The 19,383-nt window shown below is 39.7% G+C and overlaps 1 protein-coding gene across 1 annotated transcript in view; it reads left to right on the top strand.

Annotated features, from left to right (window-relative positions):
* Positions 1-2,793: 2,793 nt before the first annotated feature.
* EHHADH (enoyl-CoA hydratase and 3-hydroxyacyl CoA dehydrogenase) overlaps positions 2,794-19,383 on the top strand; it is a 37,840-nt gene continuing 21,250 nt past the window's right edge. Inside the window, exons 1-4 of the mRNA XM_084872536.1 lie at positions 2,794-2,944; positions 7,559-7,662; positions 11,526-11,698; positions 15,533-15,644. Of these exons, the coding sequence (XP_084728662.1) occupies positions 2,871-2,944; positions 7,559-7,662; positions 11,526-11,698; positions 15,533-15,644 (463 nt within the window). The 5' untranslated portion in view covers positions 2,794-2,870. The remainder of the gene's footprint in view (positions 2,945-7,558; positions 7,663-11,525; positions 11,699-15,532; positions 15,645-19,383) is intronic.

Below are 19,383 nucleotides of genomic sequence, written 5' to 3'. Positions count from 1 at the left end.
CTGTGCCTGCTTCCTCAGGGGTGAAGAGATAGCACCACTCCAGGACACAGAGTTGGCGTGTGTGTGTGTGTGACTTGAGACATAGCACGTGGAAAGCGAAGGCACAAGGGAAACATTCAAGGGTTAAAACTATTACAAGAGCTCTCTTGTTTCCTGTTGGACCATGATTGTAAGTGATAAGGAAGGCAGGAGCCCGTGTTCCTGGTATCCTTTCCACAGCTTTTACTGAAGCGAATAATTCACGATGCTTAGCACGTTCCCCCTTCCATGGTGAGCTCCTCCGGACAAAGATGGCATATTCCTCACCCAAGGATTTTTTTCCCCCCAATGATTTTTCAGAGAAAGTGGAAGGAGAGAGAGAAAGATCCTTGTAAGAGAGACACACGATTGATTGCCTCCCACGCTCACCTGCGGGGGGGGGGGGGAATGGGATGGAACCTGCAACCAGGTACCCGCCCTTGACCTGAATCCGCTCTAACCACCTGCCAGGGCCAAAGATGGTATCTTAATGGGAGCTAACTTCAGCCCTAGTTGGAAAATCACCTGCTTGGTTATTGTGCTAGAGGGGAAAGATCAATAATACCCAGGCCCTGTCCTCAAAACCATGAAGATACTTAATAAATTATGGACAGAAGAAAAGTCATCCCAGGAAAAAACAGGAGGGAGCAGCTTAATTGAAGATATATCCTGAGAACAAAAAAATTCAAAGAATGTTAGAACTGATTTTTTTTTTTTTTGAGATAATAATTTAGTTAAGCTTTTGATGTTACAAGAAAATTGGATCCAGCCGAAACCGGTTTGGCTCAGTGGATTGAGCGTCGGGCCTGCAGACTAAAAGGTTCCAGGTTTGATTTTGGTCAAGAGCATGTACCTTGGTTGTGGGCACATCCCCAGTGGGGAGTGTGCAAGAGGCAGCTAATCAATGATTCTCTCTCATAGATGTTTCTAACTCTCTATCCCTCTCTCTTCCTCTCTGTAAAAAAAATCAATAAAATATGTTTTTAAAAGAAGAAAGAAAGAAAATTGGATCCAGAGAAGCAAGGGATTAAAAGTCATATAATTAGTGGCAGGGTTAGGACCAGAGATGAAGTTTCCAAATGCTCACCACCTCCCCCATCCCCAAATTTGTCTCAAGGTGTTAATAAGGTAAAAGCAGACCTTCAAGACCTTCATTCTCAAGTAAAAAAAAAAGAAAAAAAGAGAGAGTAGGAAAATTCCAGTCCAGAATAGATAAGAGCAATGTAACCTAGCAGATACTGCACAGTTATGATGATCATTTTGTTTAAAATAATAGAAATGTAGCCACTTTAAAATGGAGCCAGAGCAGCCATACAGAGGAATTACCTTGACATCTTAGGCCTCAAACCTTTGGAATATTAAAACAGGGCAAAAAACCTTTGGACGGGGCCTAAATCAACATTGTGTCCCAAAGAACTGTTTGCAAACATAGCAAGAAATCAGATATTATGACTACTGGACTGAAAATTAATTTTTTTAAAAAAATTTACATTACTATGTTAGCTTTTCTGCACAAATAGAAATGCTTTCCTTTTATGGATGTAATTTCCCTCTTTCCTTTCCATAAATACCCTTTGCCTTTGTATTCTAATTGGAACACTATTTGGTTTTCTTCCTGAGTCAGTGATTCTCAAAAAAACTATTGTTTTCTATCTCAAATAAATGCTTGTTTGCCTCTCACTTCGAAAAATCTTTTATTTTTTGGTTAACAATTTGAACGATCTGGTTCGGACACTGTTGGGTTCATTTCTCACACAGTAGTGCCCTCTCCCCTAGCAAACTTCATATATTTACCTAGAAATTAAGGGTGAAGTATCAGCCCCTATGAGCTCTACCTGATACAAACATAAAGACCTGTGAACCGGTAAACATAAATGCACTGTCCATGACATTGTGCAATTTTTTAAAGTTTTTTTGGTCACTCCTCACCGGAGGATATTTATCCATGAATTTTTAGAGAGAGCGGAAGGGATGGAGGGGGAGGGGAGAGGGGAAGAGACACGTGGATTGGTTGCCTCCCACCCATGTCCCAAAGGCCCCAGGATAGAACCTGCAACCAGGTAAAATGCCCTTGACTAGGAATCGAACTCTTGGGACATGGTGCAGTGCCTGCCCCGCCCCCCCACCCCCACCCCCGCCCCCAATACTCTAACCACTGAGCGAGACCAGCATGTGGGCATCTGCTAAACTGGCTTGCCATACTTAGATTGGGCCCATAGGAGCCCAGAATAGACTCAGGCAGTTTATCGTTTACACGGACAGCAACAGAAAGATCAGCATGGTGTATCAGCTCCCGGTGTCCCTGGTCCCGCAGGCCCACACCAAACAGGAGGAAGGCTAGAGACAGATGACAGGAACCCGTGGGTCCCTGAGTTGTTAAGGACCAAGGCGGGGCCAGCACTTGCAGGAACCTGTAAAACTTTACATTTTACAGAGGGCTGCCTAAGGGGGCAGGATAGGGGGTAGCGGAAAAGTTAGCGGCAAAGCAGGAAGTTCTGTGTTCCACTGAAACCAGGGAGGCAGGAGACACCACTGTGTCTGACTCCTCCAAGGGGGCCAGGGGATGGCAAACCTCTGCTTGCTGGCAGTTCCACCCATTTTCCATAGTCCTCCCCCGTCGACCTGGTGGATGGAGCAGGCAGCAGAGCCAATCCAGAGACAGAGGGTGAGCGTTTGCAGAGCTGGGGCGGGGGTCCGGGGAGCGGGGCGGAGGATGGGGGCGGGAGGCGGAGGCGGCGCCGCGCTCGCATTGGCCCAGCCGGCGCCCCTCCTCGCGGGGCCGGGCGCGCGGGGAGAGGAGCTCGGGCTGCGGTGGGAGGCGGCGGCGGCGGTGACCCTGGCACCGGGGAAACATGGCAGAGTATTCGCGGTTGCGGAGCTGCCTGGCGCTGATTCGCCTCCGGCACCCACCGCTCAACCCAATCAGGTAACGGGCTTGGGTCGCCTCCGGACGGGGTTCGGCGGGGCTGCGCCCGCCGGCCTGCGGTGCAGGCTCTGACTCTCCCCGGCTGACCTGAGCAGGACCCACATTGAACGTGAACTTACGCCAGGGCCTTTTGCCTAGGTTACCCGGGTTAATCTCCGCAGAGAGCGCCGTTCACTGGGGAGGAAAACGGGGCCGAGAGGCAGGCCGATGGCTGCAGAGGAGGGGAGCTGGACTGGCACCCGCCTGCCTGTGCCAACTTTGGGCTGTACCCTCCTCCCGGCCTGCAACTTGGACTTCGCAGGCCTGCTTTCTGCTCCAAAGGTCTCCGTGCAAAGCTGGCTGGACTTTGATCCCTCACTTCCCAATCTCCAGTGGAGGCCACCCACTAAGAGCTTTAGGAACCCGACAATGTGGCTTCACCTATACAAAAAAAAAAAAAAAAGACCCCTCATTAATGCCAACACAGCGAGGAAAGGAGACTTGTGCCCTGGCGCAGAAATGCAAATTTCTCCTGATACCTTCCAAACCTCCAGACCTTAGTGTTTTAGCAGACGATCCATGCCAGCCAAAGCCTAAGTAACATTTTCTGAAAAAACTGTGCACGTTGCCCTCTTGTATTCCATCATGAGTACCTTTTCTGCTAAACGTTGTAACCCAGATTTGTGCAGTACTGTCTGTGTGACTTTGAAAAGTGAGAGGAATGCGCTTTTATGAAAATTAATGACGTTATTGTATAGGTCTGATTCTTCCATATCTCTGAAAAGAGTATAGTAATCCCCTTCCACAGGGAATGGGATTAGCAGAAGTTATATTTAAATGGCTCTATAAAGGATAGGAAGACCTTTGTTTAAATTCCATCACATGCTGCTGGAGAAAAAAAAAAAAAGGACTGAGATGAGGTGCCCTGTTAATTTTAACTGACTTTTAATCCTGTCATCAGATCGGATTTTATCATTAGTATTAATATTTATTCTTTTTGATATGAATTATTGCGTTTAATAATACAAAAGAATTGCAGGAGTAAAACCACACAAGGATGACATGTTCACTCTCTTGCCATTCTCAGAAGAAAGCAAAATATTCGTTATTTTGGTTTTGATGAAGAAACACTTCAGCAATATGATTACATATACATTTTGGACTTGTCTGTATTCTAATTAGAATTATTAGAGATTAGAACTGCCTGCCTCGACCTCTGCTCATAATGGGAAACCATGCCCATCAAGAATTTGAAGAGGAAAGTTCCACAGTCTAATACTCATAGCTAGGAATATTTTCTTATAACCTTTTTTAATGTTTAATGAATTTAATCCACTGTCGCCTGCCTTGCAGGAGAAATGTTAGTATCTACCTCATAACGTTTTTATGACGTTGAAATGTGCCGGAGATTAGAAGTTGGCATTTACCAGAGGTTAGCTATCATTGCTTCTATTCCTCAGAAGCCTGTTACAAGCCCCTACCAACAGGCCCTGCTGCTCAGGAATCATTTCAGCTTCATTGAGATTTCCCCCTCTTGGAATAAATACTTAATTGCTTTTTTTTCTATCTGTGTCTGAAGTTAAGTAGAGTATGTATCCCAGAATGTTCATCCAAAACTGCTCCCAATTTTTCTTCTTTTGCTTCGTATTTTTCTTCTCCCCTCTTCCTTCCTTCCTTCCTTTTCCCCTTCCTACTTCTAATTTTATATCTTCCTTGCCCACTGAGAGATTCTTATTTTAATATTATTTTGGCCCAACCAAATGGTTTAAATCCTTCTTGGCTAATTTAGCCAGCTATGTGTTCTTCAATCCAGGTGAATGCCAACCCTCTTTGCAAATCAGGACATGCCTGATTACGGCCTGTCTCTCAACACACTTTTTTTTTTTTTTTTACAGGTTTGATTTTTTTCACAGGTTTAATTCACTCTGTAAGAAACTCCATGTTTTGCATTGCAACCTAAGACATACAAATACACAACTGAACACAAAGTTTCATGAAATAAAACTTATCCTTACATGTCATATAGCTTGATAAATCCTATTTTATCTTCTCTTCTATTTTTTTTTTTTTTTTTAAAGTGCTGGTCACAAGCCACAAACTTCTCTTGATGACATTTGGATTAAAAAAAAAAAAAAAAAAAAAGGTCACTAAAAAGACCTCCTATAGTCACAGAAGCTAAAACGTTTTGGTCAGCACTCATGAAAAGTTGGCTTTACTCTACACTCCATTTTTCCATCTGACAATATTAAGGGGAAAAAATAATTCCTTAATCTCTGGGACCTTGACATTGCTACCGGCTGTGATCCCTTTAACTTGGCTTGACGCTAGTAAAACTGTATCTGTTACAGCCATTTTCAGTTTTCTTTTCTCCCCTGTGTTTGATCTTTTGCAAAATTGAAAAGGACATAAGAAATAAAAGAGCAGGGGTTGAGTGACATGGAAAAAGCTAGCCTCTTCTCCCTGGCACTGATTAAGTTCATTTGGGCTAATTTTGCAGCCATCTTTTACCCAGAAGGAAATACGTGCCTTTTGGACTTGTCAATACTGTGGATGGTTCAGAATCTGTTTTTCTTAGCAGATTTGGTTCCTAATTAACAATCAAAAGCAAGAGGTTTTGTTTGATTTCTTCTATGTTAAATGAAAAGTAATTAGGTAATTATCTTATTTCCTTTATTCCTTGAGATTTTAACTCAGAGTTGCTGGTCTGAACCGTCTGGCTTTTTGAGAAGTTTATTATTGTTTTTCCTTTTGTACTAATATATATTTTTTTACCCTGTATGCTAAGGACAGACATTTTAACCAAACTTCTCAGAATTCCATGGCAGAACAGGTTAGACTCTGTTCTGTTATTTTCCCTTGAAGCAGTTCCTCACCACTTTCCCTAGGTTCTCCTCCATCCTTTGGCACTTATTGATTCCCTGCTTCTAGACATAATTCTTTTCTTTTGGCCTTTGTGAAGTTGGGCTCCCTTGGTACTGAGTCACTCTGCTGAGCCTCTCCCACTTCTTAAATGGGGGTGTATCCAGAAGATCTACTCTCGGTTCTCTTTTCTTTCTTTTTGGCAGGCATTTAATATTGGCTTTAACCATCTTCTCTGTTGTTGACTCCCTTTTCAACTGAAATTAATAAAACCTACTACATGTCCTTTCTTTCCTTGACCTTGCCTTTACCTGATAAATTAGTGTTTAGGATTAGGTTTGACTGTCAGTGACAGAAAACTCAAAATAGTGGATGAAACAAGAAAAAGTTGATTTTTTTCTCATAGCAGTGTGCGGCTGCTCCACAATCACCAGGGACCCCAATTCTCTCTCTCTCTTTGCCTTGCCATCTTCAATATATGGTCCCATAAAACCTTTTGGTCCATACAGGCTACTCCTGATCTAACCATCACCTCTTCATTCCTGCCAGGAGTAGGGAGGAAAAAAGAAAAAAGTATACCAAGTCCTTTAAGACTCTTCTAGAAAAATTGCATATACAAATCTGCTTCTATCTCATTGGTCAGAACTTAAAGCCTTGGGCTAACCTTACTGCATAGCGGTCTGGGAAATGTAGTCTTTATGTTGGGCAGCTATGTTTTCAGCTAAAAACCTTATGTTTAATACTGCTTTGAAGAAGGTGGGGAGGTAAGGATATTTAGGATAACTTGCAGTCCCTGCCACATCTGTTTCTTTTAGAGTATTTCAGTTTTCTTATATTTTGCCATTATGACAAATTGAAACTTCCCTCTGAACTTTCACATCACTTTCTTTGTATTTATTACAGCATTCATCTTAGTGTGATAGTTTGCTGTGTATATGTTGTTCTCCCTGGGGTATTATAAACTCCTTTCACTGTATCTAGAAGATGTACAATAGTATTTTTAAATTGATTAGTGCCAATTCTAAGTGTTCAAAGTTACAGCAGAGTGGAGAAATGGAAAATTAATGCCAGTGGTCTTGATCTAGCATTTAGAAAGGTTCAGGAATCTGGAGAAGCACTGTATGTAAATTAATCAAGAGTCCAGAGTTAAAACATAATTTTGGAAGGCATTATGGGGGCCAGAGGAGCTTGGCTAAAGAAACCAAATTCTTCTTGTCTCAAGACCCCTCGCTTTTTATTAACACAAATTGTCCTAAAGCAGTGATTGGCAAATTCATTAGTCAACAGAGCCAAATACCAAAAGTCAACAGTACAACGATTGAAATTTCTTTTGAGAGCCAAATTTTTTAAACTTAAACTTCTTCTAACGACACTTCTTCAAGATAGACTCACCTAGGCCGTGATATTTTGTGAAAGAGCCACACTCAAGGGGCCAAACAGCTGCAAGTGGCTTGCAAGCCACAGTTTGCTGACCACAATCATAAGGCAAAGTAGATATACACTTTAAAGGCCAGGGTTTAGTACACAGAATCCATTGTCAGATTGGAAGAATTACCTCTGGCTGTTTTGGTGTTTGGCCAGGAGGAAGCAATAACTGTAGATTAAGATGCCCTCAGCTATCTGGCAGCAAGCAATTAATTTATGCAAATCTTTTTTCAGGTTTGGAGAAATGCCCTCAGCCATTTCCAGATAATTCAGCCCTGCTGGAAGCAGAAAAATCTCTGGATGGTAGAAATTTAATTCTGACTATACTTTATTTATTTATTTTTCTTTTAGTATAGCTGTCTTCAATGGAATAAAAGAGGGACTACAGAAAGCTATAACAGACCCTACAGTAAAAGCCATTGTGATTTGTGGAGCAGATGGCAACTTCTCTGCAGGTACCAGTACCTAACTCTCTCCTGTTATCTCTGGAATTCAGCCTCACATTGATACTGCATAAGCTGCCCCTGTGGGTAATACCATAGTGTGGGCAATGGATGTGGGAGAATTTAGTGGGAATGAGAAACTGTGGAGAAAGAGACTGTGGAATTACAAGAGAGACCCAGAGAAGAGTTTGACTTTATTCTCTTTTATATTGGATTGGACCTTTGTAAGATATTTAGTTGTAGACTTGATAGCTGTAATACCTGCTCGTATATACCTGCTCTTTATATCTCCACGCTATATGAACTTGAACAAATTCCTTTAATCTTCTGAATTTCAATTATGTTATGGAATTGTACACTTGAATCTATGTAATTTTATTAACCAATGTCACTTCAATAAATTTATTTAAAAAAAATAAATCTCTCTATTTTTAAATAGTTTATTTTTTAAAATATATTTTTACTAGAGGCCCAATGCACAAAGATTTGTGCAATAGGCCTTCCTTCCCCTGGCTGCTGGCACTGGTTTTTCTCCAGCATTCGGGACCCAGGCTACAGTGGAGCCAAGCCTTCCGCCTTCAGGCTTGGCTCTGGCCGCAGCGGAACCTTCAGTCTTCAATCTTTGCTCAGGCGGAGCCTTCAGTCTTCACTCCCTGCCTGTGTATGCAAATTAACCCACCATCTTTGTTGGGTTAATTTGCATAATCACTCCTGATTGGCTGGTGGGCATCACGGAGGTAGAGTCAATTTGCATCTTTCTCTTTTATTGGTGTGGATTGATCTCAGAAAGGAAGGGAGAGGGAGAGAGAGATAGAAATATCCATGATGAGAGAGAATCATGGATTGGCTGCCTCCTTCATGCCCCCTACTGTGGATTGAGCCTGCAACCTGGTCATGTGCCCTTGACTGGAATCAAATCCAGGACCCTTCACTCTGCAGGCCAATGCTCTATCCACTGAGCCAAGCCAGCTAGGGGCATCAATATTTGTATTTTTAAATTAGATACAAAAATATCTATCTTGATAGGTTTTGTGAGATTAAATGAGATAACATATCTGAAAGTCTCTAGTGCAGAACCTACATGTAGATGTTTAATAAATGTTATTTTTTATTTCACACAGTCTTAAAATGGAGTTCATTTTTCTTCTGCTAATTACCTATCTTGGTGACCATGATACTTTTTGCTGGGTTATTCCTTGCAGATCCAAAGTATTGACAAAAATATGGCAAAAGTATCTGACGTGGTGATTCAGTGATATTTGTGATATCTGCCCTCTTTTTCCAAATGAATATATTAATCCCTTTGACAAAGTCATATGAATAGGAGGACCTATGTAATATTAATGTAGCTAGAGGAATTTAATATATGTTAATGGTAGCCTGAGAAGAAACATATTGGAATTAAGACAACAGATAAATATAAATATGATAATCATAATAATTATCATTTATCTTGCCTGCTATGTACCAGGACTATGTAGGTTATTTGCTAATAATGAAAATAGTAGTATTTTTCACTTACTATATTTTAATCTTCAATAAATCTATAATATCTATTTATAGCTGAGAGGGCTGAATTTGAAAGAGATTAAAATAATATGACAAACATAAACCAGCTATTAAATAACTTATTCAACTCTTTGAAAATTTATTACATGGAGAAAATGATCAGAATTATGGAGAACTTGATATTTCTTTGTCAGTAAGGAGATATAAGAGAGAGGATGTAGTTCAAGTTAGGGCAGAAAAATTATTCTTCTAGAAAAGCATTAAGAATTGTCAGATTTGACTTAGTGGATTTATATAGAGCAATGTACCCAACAATTGCAAAATAATACATTTTTCTCAAATCTGCAACATTTACAGAAATTGACCAGCTATTGGAATATGAAAGCTTATCTCAATAAATTTTCTTTGAGAATATGTTCTCTGACAACAATGCAATTAAACTAGGATTCAATAATAAATATATAACTGGAAATTCTTATCTTTAGAAATGAAATTGATCTCTCTGAGTCAAAGCAGATATCATAATAGAATTTAGAAAATAATTTGAACTGAATGATAATAAAAAACACAACGCATATAACAACAAATACAGCTAAAGCAAAACTTAGCAGAAAATTTATAGTCTTACATAATTCAGGAAAGAAAAAAGACAAATGTAATGAGCTAAACATCTGTATCAAGGAACTAACAAAACAAGAAAGCAATAAAATAAATCCAAATGAAGTAGAAGGAAGGAAATAATAAAGAGGAGAAATTAATGAGATAGCAAACAAATGTGAATCAAGAAGATCAACAATGTCAGAAGTTATAATAGTTCTTTGAAAGACGAATAAAATAGACAAACCTCTGGGGACGCTGATCAATAAAAAAAAATGGCAGTAAAACAATTTATATAAGAAATGACCAAAGTGTTATCACTGCAGATACTGTGTAGACTTTAACAAAGATAATGAAGATATTATGACCAAATTGAAGACTATGTAGCCCACCAATATTGACTAAGGAATAGAAAACTCAAATAGATTGTGGTTACTGGTTGGGACCTCGGTTCTTTTTGTCGATGCAGAAAAGATTTTAAGGTCAATGAAAATGAAAAGAAAGTGAAGTGGAGTTTATGGAAGATATACTCCAAACAAGTAGCAGGCCAGGAGACACACACACACACACACACACACACACACACAGAGAGAGAGAGAGAGAGAGAGAGAGAGAGAGAGAGAATGGCTAGGCTTCTTTAGCTCACTGGGAGGTCAGAGAAAAGGGGCCTTGTAGGCAGGTTAAGGGGGTTAGCCCAGGATGAGATGAGCTGCTGCTGCCCGTTGCTCCCCTGGTTGCACATCTCATGGGTTCCCCTAGAGGCTGGAGCATACATGCCAGCGGGGGAATGGCATGGATGTGCTCCTTGGAGGGAGAGTGCGCTTTGTTTCCTTTGTCCTGAGCATGTGTATTCATTTTTGGCAGGTGGAAATCTTAGGGGAGGTCTCAGGTTCAAAGGACAGATATCTGCAAAGCCATTCTTCCATGAAGGCTCTAGGGAAGAATCCTTCCTTGCCTCTCTGGCTCCTTTCAGTTGCTAACAATTCTTGGTTGCCCTTGGCCTGTTTCTGCCCCTGTTTTCCTGTGGCCTTCTCCCCTGTGTCCAAATTTTCCTAATCATAGATAGATCCATCCTAATCCACTATGACCTCATTTGGAAAGACACTATTTCCAAAAACAGCTCACTTTCACTTGTTTGGGAGACGTCATTCAACCCAGTACACTGCCCAACTCATATTTTGAGGCTAGCATAACCTTGATACCAACACCTGTCAAGGACAATATGAAAAGCAAAATTATAGGCCAATTTAACTCATAAATACAAATATATAAATTTTAAACAGTATTTTATAAAATGGAATATAACATATATAAAAATGTAATGTACGCATTTTACCCTGAGACTTTCTATTGTAATAACTCATGCCTGTAACAAAGAAATGGCTTGAAATTGCTGTGAATAGGATTAGTGAGCAGGATCATGTAAAAAATGGAAGGGGATGACTCAGTCTCAGAATAATGCTCATTGCAGGAAAATCTCTATTCCCTTTCTTCGGGCTTCTTAACTTTTCTAAAGGTAGAATTGCTACCTAGCATATGGAGAGACAGACTTTAGAAGATTATAGGATTCTTTAAAAGATTTGAGAATTTTCTATCAATCTACATTTTCCAGCTATTTTTGTTCTTTTACTGCGTCTCCACCTAAAAGATGAAGTGTTTCATGGCTCTGAGAATGTCTGAGATTTCTTAAAAATCATCTGGTACTTTATTGTTATGGAACAAAGCCCACCTCTCTCTCAACTCTCTTTTTCTTGTCTTTTTGTCCTTAGGTGCTGATATCCGTGGCTTCAGCGCTCCTGCTACTTCTAAGTTCTCTTTAGGAAATTTAGTAGATGAAATGCAGAGAAGTGAGAAGCCCTTGGTGGCAGCGATCCAAGGCATGGCTTTAGGAGGCGGACTAGAGCTGGCCCTGGGCTGCCACTATAGGATTGCCCATGCAGAGGTAATAGCTGGGTTCCATATGGGACTTGGTGTGTAGGGTTTTTCTTTAGGGTAAGCTCTACACTGAGTAGCCAGATTATTATGACCACCTGACATTTGTAGGCAAATTAGCCGAACACTGCATCGTATGGGATATGGAAGCCAAAGGCCTGTTCGAACACCTTTGCTATCTGCAGTTACCAAGATAAAACAGGAACACAATTCACACAGGAACACAAAAATTGGACAGTCAAGAATTGGAAAAAGTCATGTGGTCCGATGAATTACATTTCCGGTTGCATCATGCAGATGGCAGAGTAGAATTTTGTGGAAACAGCATGAAAGCATGCACCCCACATGCATGAGTACAACCCTTCAAGCTGGTAGGGGCAGTGTTATGGTTTGGGGCATGTTTTCCTGGCATGATTTGGGCCCTTTAATTTGTGTGGAACATGTCTGAATAGCATAACATACCTAAGTATCATTGCTGGTCAAGTTCATCTTATCATATTGATGGCATATCCCAATGGAGATGGCTTCTTCCAACAAGACAATGCGCCATGCCACAGTGCTCATATTGTGCAGGAGTGGTTTCAAGAACATGAGGGAGACTTTACCTTGCTTAGGTGGCCCCCACAATCACCAGATCTCAATCCAATTGAGCATTTGTGGGTTGAAGTTAAAATAGCCATCAGGCAGCTGGTTCCACAACCATCAAATCTCACAGAACTTGCCGGGGTTCTTGTCCCAGCATTACAAAGGGTTCTGCAATTTGGAGAAAGGAGCTGCGCATAGATTCAATAAGGAGTCCAAAGACAAAAGATAGTTTTGAAAGGCATTGAGAATCAGAGGGGCTTCAGCAAAAGGAGCTAAAGGCTACTCCTTGTCTACAAACCCTATGCTATTTATTAACACAATTTTTCCTAGGGCAAGGTGGAGATAATATACTTCAAAGAGTAAGGTTTACAGAAGCATTGTTAGGTTGGGGAAGAGCCTACAGCTGTTCAGGTGTTTGGCCAGTAGGAGGCAATAACATGCAGATTAAGATGCTCTGAGCGGTCTGGCAGTAGACAGTCCTATTCAGGTTTGGGGGAAGTGCCATTTAGCTGTTCCAACAGGTAAACTTCATATGTGGCTCAATCCTTGTTGAGCTCCCCCAAGCTTCACCAACCTTTTGATGAAACTCTTGTTTGGAGGTTCTAGCAGGGGAGCGCAGCTACTCGTATACCCTTGACCGAAGACCGGTCCTCTCCTCTTGGGGGAAAGTCATCCTCTTCGACCGAGCATGCAGCTTCGGGAGGGACGCACATGGATCGGTGAGGGAGGAGGGGGACACCCGCCTAGCCAGCCAGATCAGCCGAATCAACCCTGGCGATCAATGGGGTGACAGATGTCGCAGCCAGATCGCCCTCACATCCTTGATGAAACTCTTGTAATTATGACATGTTGGAATTGGTTCCTGGCAAGAACTGGACAGTGCTATTCATCAGGCATGGTGTCAGACTCCTCACATCACCTTTCAACATCTCGTGGAGTCAATACCAAGAAGAATCGCCACAGTATTGAAGGCAAAAGGTGGCCCAACAAAGTACTGATGGGGTGATCACAATAATCTGGCCACTCAGTGTAAATGTAGTTATAAACATCCAAGTTGATCATTTTAAATGGTTAGCTTACTGGTTGACAAATCTTAGGCTTTTCTAGCATGGGTGCTCAGCTATTATGTATCAGTTCAGTGATACTGGTTGTTAAAATCTTGAAATACTCTAACCACTGAGCAATTGGTCAGGTTGCTTTGATCACTTTTAAATGGCTAGGAGGGGCATATGATAAGGCCTGAAGCTCACCCTCTTAACTGGATTGAGGTTGCTGATTCTTCTCCTCCTTTTCCTCTTCCTCCTTCTAAATTTACTAATTTAAAGTGTACAATCCAATTGTATATTACTATATTCAGAGAGTTGTGTAACCATTACCAAAGTTTATTTTATTTATTTATTTATAATTATCACCCAATGAGATTTTTTTTTTAAGTCAAACTTTTTTTTTTAAATATATTTTATTGATTTTGTACAGAGAGGAAGGGAGAGAGATAGAGAACTAGAAACATCGATGAGAGAGAGTCATCGATCAGCTGCCTCTTGCACACCCCCTACTAGGGATATGCCCGCAACCAAGGTACATGCCCTTGACCGGAATCGAACCTGGGTCCCTTCAGTCCCCAAGCCGACGCTCCATCCCCAATGAGATTTTTGTATTGATTTTTAGAAAGAGTGGAAGAGAGAAACATTGATGTGAGAGAAACATGCCTATCGGTTGCCTCTTGTATGCACCCTGACCAGGGCCTGGACTGGGGAGGAGTCTGCAACCACAGTACGTGCCCTTGACCGGAATCAAACCCAGGACTCTTCATTCCACAGGCCAATGCTCTATCCTTTGAGACAAACCAGATGGGGACCCAAGTTAATTTTAGAACATTTCATTACTATGAAAAGAAACTTCATTTAGAAATAATCCTCCATCTTCCTTCTCTCCTAGTCCTAAGCAACCACAAATTTACTTTCTTTACTTTTTAAAAAATATATATTTTATTGATTTTTTACTAAGAGGAAGGGAGAGGGAGAGTTAGAAACATCAATGAGAGAGAAACATCGATCAGCGGCCTCCTGCATACCCCCTACTGGGGATGTGCCCACAACCAAGGTACATGCCCTTGATCAGAATCGAACCTGGGACCATTGAGTCCGCAGGCTGACGTTCTATCCACTGAGCCAAACCATTCAGGACCACATATTTACTTTCTGTCTTTATGAATTTGCCTATTCCAGACATTTAATATAAATGGATTATACAATATGTTTTATGTCTGTCTTCTGTTCACTCATGTTGTAGCCTATATCAGTTCTTCATTACCTTCTGTGGCTAAACAATATTCCCTGGTATGGATATGCTGCATTTTGTTTATTCATTCATCAGTTGATAGACATTTGGATTTTCCTACTTTCTTAACCTTAATGAACACTATGAAAATTTGTATTCAGGTTTTTCTGTGGACATGCTTTCATTTCTCTTGGGTATATGCCCAGGAATGGAATTATTGGGTCATAGGGTAACACTGTGTTTAACTTGGCAAGTTGTTTTCCAAAGTGACTGCACCATTTTCCATTCTCACCAGCAATGTGTGAGGGTTTTGTATTCTCCACATCCTGTCTTACACTTATTATCGCCTTTTGTTTTTATTGTAGTCATCCTAGTCAATGTAAAATGGTATCTTGTTGTGGTTTTGATTTGTATTTCCCTGATGGCTCATGATATTAAGCATCTTTTCTAATGCGTAGCTCTTTTTTTTTTTTTTTTTTTTTTTTTTTTTTTTTTTTTTTTTTTTGAGAATGTCTATTTAGAACCTTTGCATATTTTCAATTGGATTATTTTTTTTTATTATTATTGAGTTGTAAAACTTCTTTATATGATCTAGATATATAATTAGAAAGGATTCTCTCCCATTCTGTGGATGTCTTTTTACTTTATAGGCTGATTGGATCTTTCAGGACTCTATAAAGCTGTTTCTAGAGATTAGATTATTATTTTTGTTGACCAGGACAGGTCATAATAGAGTTAGAAAAAAAATGTGTAAGATGCTCATGATGTGTTTCAACGTAAAGACTTAGGGGACAATACAGCTTTTTTTAATGCTGTTAATTAAATTAAAGAGAGGGTATGCAATAATTTGCCTTGTAGCAACTCTTGCTAAATTCTATGAAACAATGTTTTTGAGAGTTTGGGAAATCCAGGGGAATGCTCATCTTTACACTCTGTGTCATCTCATTCCATTGACCTTCCTGCCTTTAAACTTTGATAGGCTCAAGTTGGCTTCCCAGAAGTCAACATAGGACTTCTTCCTGGTGCAAGAGGAACCCAGCTTCTCCCCAGGCTCATTGGAGTTCCTGCTGCACTTGATTTAATTACCTCAGGTCAGTATAAACCCTGCCAGCAGTTGTCTAGGTCAATGTGGGGAACTGGAATAGGATTTAGAAAAATCTTGGCTTCACCATTTCATACCCATGTAATCTTAAGAGGATACTTAATAGCTAACGTATTCTGATATCCTGAAATCCACAAGAGAGGTAATTCTGGAAAGTACAATAGATCGATGACAGCACCAACTATTGCTTCTCCACAATTCCCTTAAAGTGCCTGCTGAAAACGACCCCATGTTGGCAGTGATCACAAAGGATGTGCTTGAACACATTGCAGTTCATCCCCTGATGTTCTCTGTCCAGTCAGGTGACAAGAACTGCAGTGCCCTGTTCTTTCTGCTTTTACTTTCTAGGTCCCATTCACAGCACAGAAAGCCTCCCCTCTATTCTCTTAGAACTTATCCCCAGCCCTAATGGGATTCTTTATGATCATTCATGGTGTGGGGATACCCCCAGATCTCTAGACTTTGATGAGATCCCTCTTTTTATCTAGAACACCCGGGGAGTGGCACTTTTATCCTGCCTGCCTTCCAGATTTAGGTATAGGTGAGGTTTCTCCATATTTTAACAAGGTGTTGAGGGTAAGTTTTACACCAAGGGCTCCTGGGCAGCAATAATAAGTATCAGCAAATTTAATTTCATGATCAAAACAAAGGAACCAGACAAACCAAAATCTCAAAACTAAACCCCAAATCTAAAGCCTATGAAAATATTGTGACATAAAAATGAAGCATAAATCTGAGCCTGCTGAAACAGACTTTAAAAAATAAGAATATTAGAAAATTCACATTATTAAAAATTAAGAAAGAAAATAGTTTCTTTATTAAATAGGAATACCCTGTTTAAAATAAAAAATTAGCCACAGTTATTTCTTTTTGAAGCAACAAAAACAGATGTCATGGAACAGACAACAGAATCAGCAAAATGGAGGATAGAATTCAGAATAATTTAACAAAAAAATACATAAAATGTAAATGAAGGTAGAAGACATAGAGAGTATGTAATAGATGTCTGTTTTTAATAATAAGAGCTCCCACAGCATGAAGCATAAAGGTGAGAAATAACCAAAGGAAAAAAATAGAAGAATTCTTTCAGTTAGGACCTAGAATCAGAGATTGTATTTTAGCAAGCACACCATTTTCTTGGAAAAATTGATGAAACAATATCAATGCCTGATATATTTTGGCATATATTTTAAACTTCCAGGAAATAGAATCATGCAGCCTTCCCAGGGATAAGAACAAAATGCAATGAAAAGCTACTTTCAAAATAACTAAAATCACTCCATCAAATGCTAAATGTATGGAACATTCATATAATTAAGATGGTCTGCAGTCTTTAAAAGGATCATCTAAATTAAGAGTTCTTAAAAAGTGATTCGGGAACTGCTGGGTTTTCCTGAGACCACTATGAAGTCAGAACTATTTTCATAATCATAGGCCATTACTTGCCTTTTTTACTCTCATTCTCTCCCAAGTGTCCGGTGGAATTTTCCAGAGCTTATTGTATGCCATCTGATATCAGAACAAATTGAATGCAGAAGTACATATGAGAAGCCAGCAGTCTTCTATTAAGCCAGGCATGAAAGAAATCTGTAAAGATATATAACAATGACACTCTTCTCACTAAATTTTTAAAAATTTGAACACATTTATTTTGCATAAAAATTTATTTATGTTAACATATAATATAAAGCATTTTTAAAGTTCTTGGTTTTTATTTCCAATACAGTAACTATTGATAGAAATAACTCGGTTTTTATTTCCAATACAGTAACTATTGATAGAAATCAACAGAAGCTCTTTGGAGTACTCTGTAATTTTTAAGAATACAAAGGTGTCCTAAGACTGAAAAGTTTGAGAACTGTTGGTTGAAATTCATATGTTTTGACACAGAAACCACAAAACCAAACTTATACAGGATCCAAATTCCTACTCTTATAGAATATGATAGGGCAGTTAGAAAAACTCACCATGCTTTAAAATTATTAAATTTCTTATCAATAAATTAAATTAAAATTTGTTACAATTTGTGATGGTATGAAAAAGCACACATTTAAGAAAATGAACTCTTTTAAGTCTCCAATGTGGAATTTATAAGAGGATGCTTACAATCCAACATGAGTTTATTCTGCAAAGTAGAAAGAAAGTAAAGAAGCATAAGATTTAGGAAAAAATTATATTATAGCTGACCTTTGAACAATGCAGGGTGCCTACCCCCGTGCACTTGAAAATTCATGTATAACTTTTGACACCCCCCGAAACTTAACTACTAATAGCCTTCGGTTGACCAGAAGCCTTGCTTATAATATAACTAGTTGATTAATACATATTTTGTGCATTATATACTGTATCTATACTAATAAAAGAGAAATAACGTATTTTCTGGCATATAAGACGACTTTTGAAACGAAAAAACGTCAACCGAAAATCGGGGGCAAAAGACCAAAATTGCACAAAAATTACCTGCAGATCTTGACGGCAAAGTAAGTCTTTTCTTTGAAGTGGGGGGTAGTCTTATACAGTGAATATAGGCCTAAACCTATGTTTTAACTGTAAAATTAGGGGGTCGTCTTATACACTGGAAAATACGGGTATGCAAATTGACCATACCTTCATGACAAATACCAGGCAATCAGGAGTGAGTATGCAAGTTAACCCAACAAAGATTGTTGGTTAATTTGCATACACAGGTGTGGAGCCAAGACTGAAGACTGAAGATTGAAGAGGCTTGGGTTCTCCACTGCATCCAGAGAGGAGAAGCTAAACCTTGCTGTGGCTGGAGTGGGAAAACCTACCTCAAGGCTTGGCTTCTCTGCTGTGGCTAGAGCAAAGGCCTGGGTTCTGGGTGCCGGAGGAAAACTGGTGCCGGCAGCCAGGGAAAGGAAGGCCTACTGCATGAATCTTTGTGCATTGGGCCTCTAGTTTTTACAATAAAGTAGGTGAGAGAAAAGAAAATGTTACTAGGATAATCATAAGGAAGATAAAATGCATTTATAATACTGAATGTATTTGTTGAAGAAAATCCACATATAAATGGACCCTTACATAACAAACTCATGTTGTTCAAGAGTCAACTATAGAGTGAAGTGAGTCTTTAAATTCTAAGTTTACAGAAATTAAAGCATGTGGGCAAACACTGAGGAATTTGTGGCTCTGTTTTCATGTTAAGTCTAAAGGCAAGAGTATCTGGGGGAAATCAGGAAGAAATCTGGCTTATTTGACAAAAAGAAACGAAGTGAACTATGATTGGCTTTTTCCAAAGTTTGGCAGTTTTTAGAAATATCACTATTGTTATCATGATGAGAAGAGATAAAAACAGTAAGAATATGATGGATTTTGACTTGCATAGGAAAGGGCACAGAGAATTAGAAGAAAGCTAACATTAGAATTATATAGCTATCTCTTTAAGTAATCTCTACAATTTGAGGGGAACTATTAAATGACAGTGGGAAAGGGTTCCATGGAGGAAAATTTTTTTAAAGGTTGGAAAGAAGCCATGAAAAAATAGTAAAAAAATGAGCTTACCCAGCAGAGAGAAGTCTCGGCTTCAGTTGTCCTGGTGGAGGAAGGGGTCTGCTTATAGCATCTCTAGGCAAAGCTCTTATTAGAGCCCTTTGGACAGTATTTGTCCGCTACAATGGGGGCATCACAAGAAGAAACAAACTGAACTCTCAGCCTGAGAATTTGGGTTTATGTACAGAGCTGGGTCGTTAGGTCCTTGGCAGAATAAA

This window comes from Pipistrellus hanaki (genome assembly GCF_964339955.1).
Source record: "Pipistrellus hanaki genome assembly, chromosome: 2".
NCBI lineage: Eukaryota > Metazoa > Chordata > Mammalia > Chiroptera > Vespertilionidae > Pipistrellus > Pipistrellus hanaki.
The sequence above is the reverse complement of the archived record's forward strand: the minus strand, read 5'-3'. Positions and strand labels throughout refer to the sequence as shown.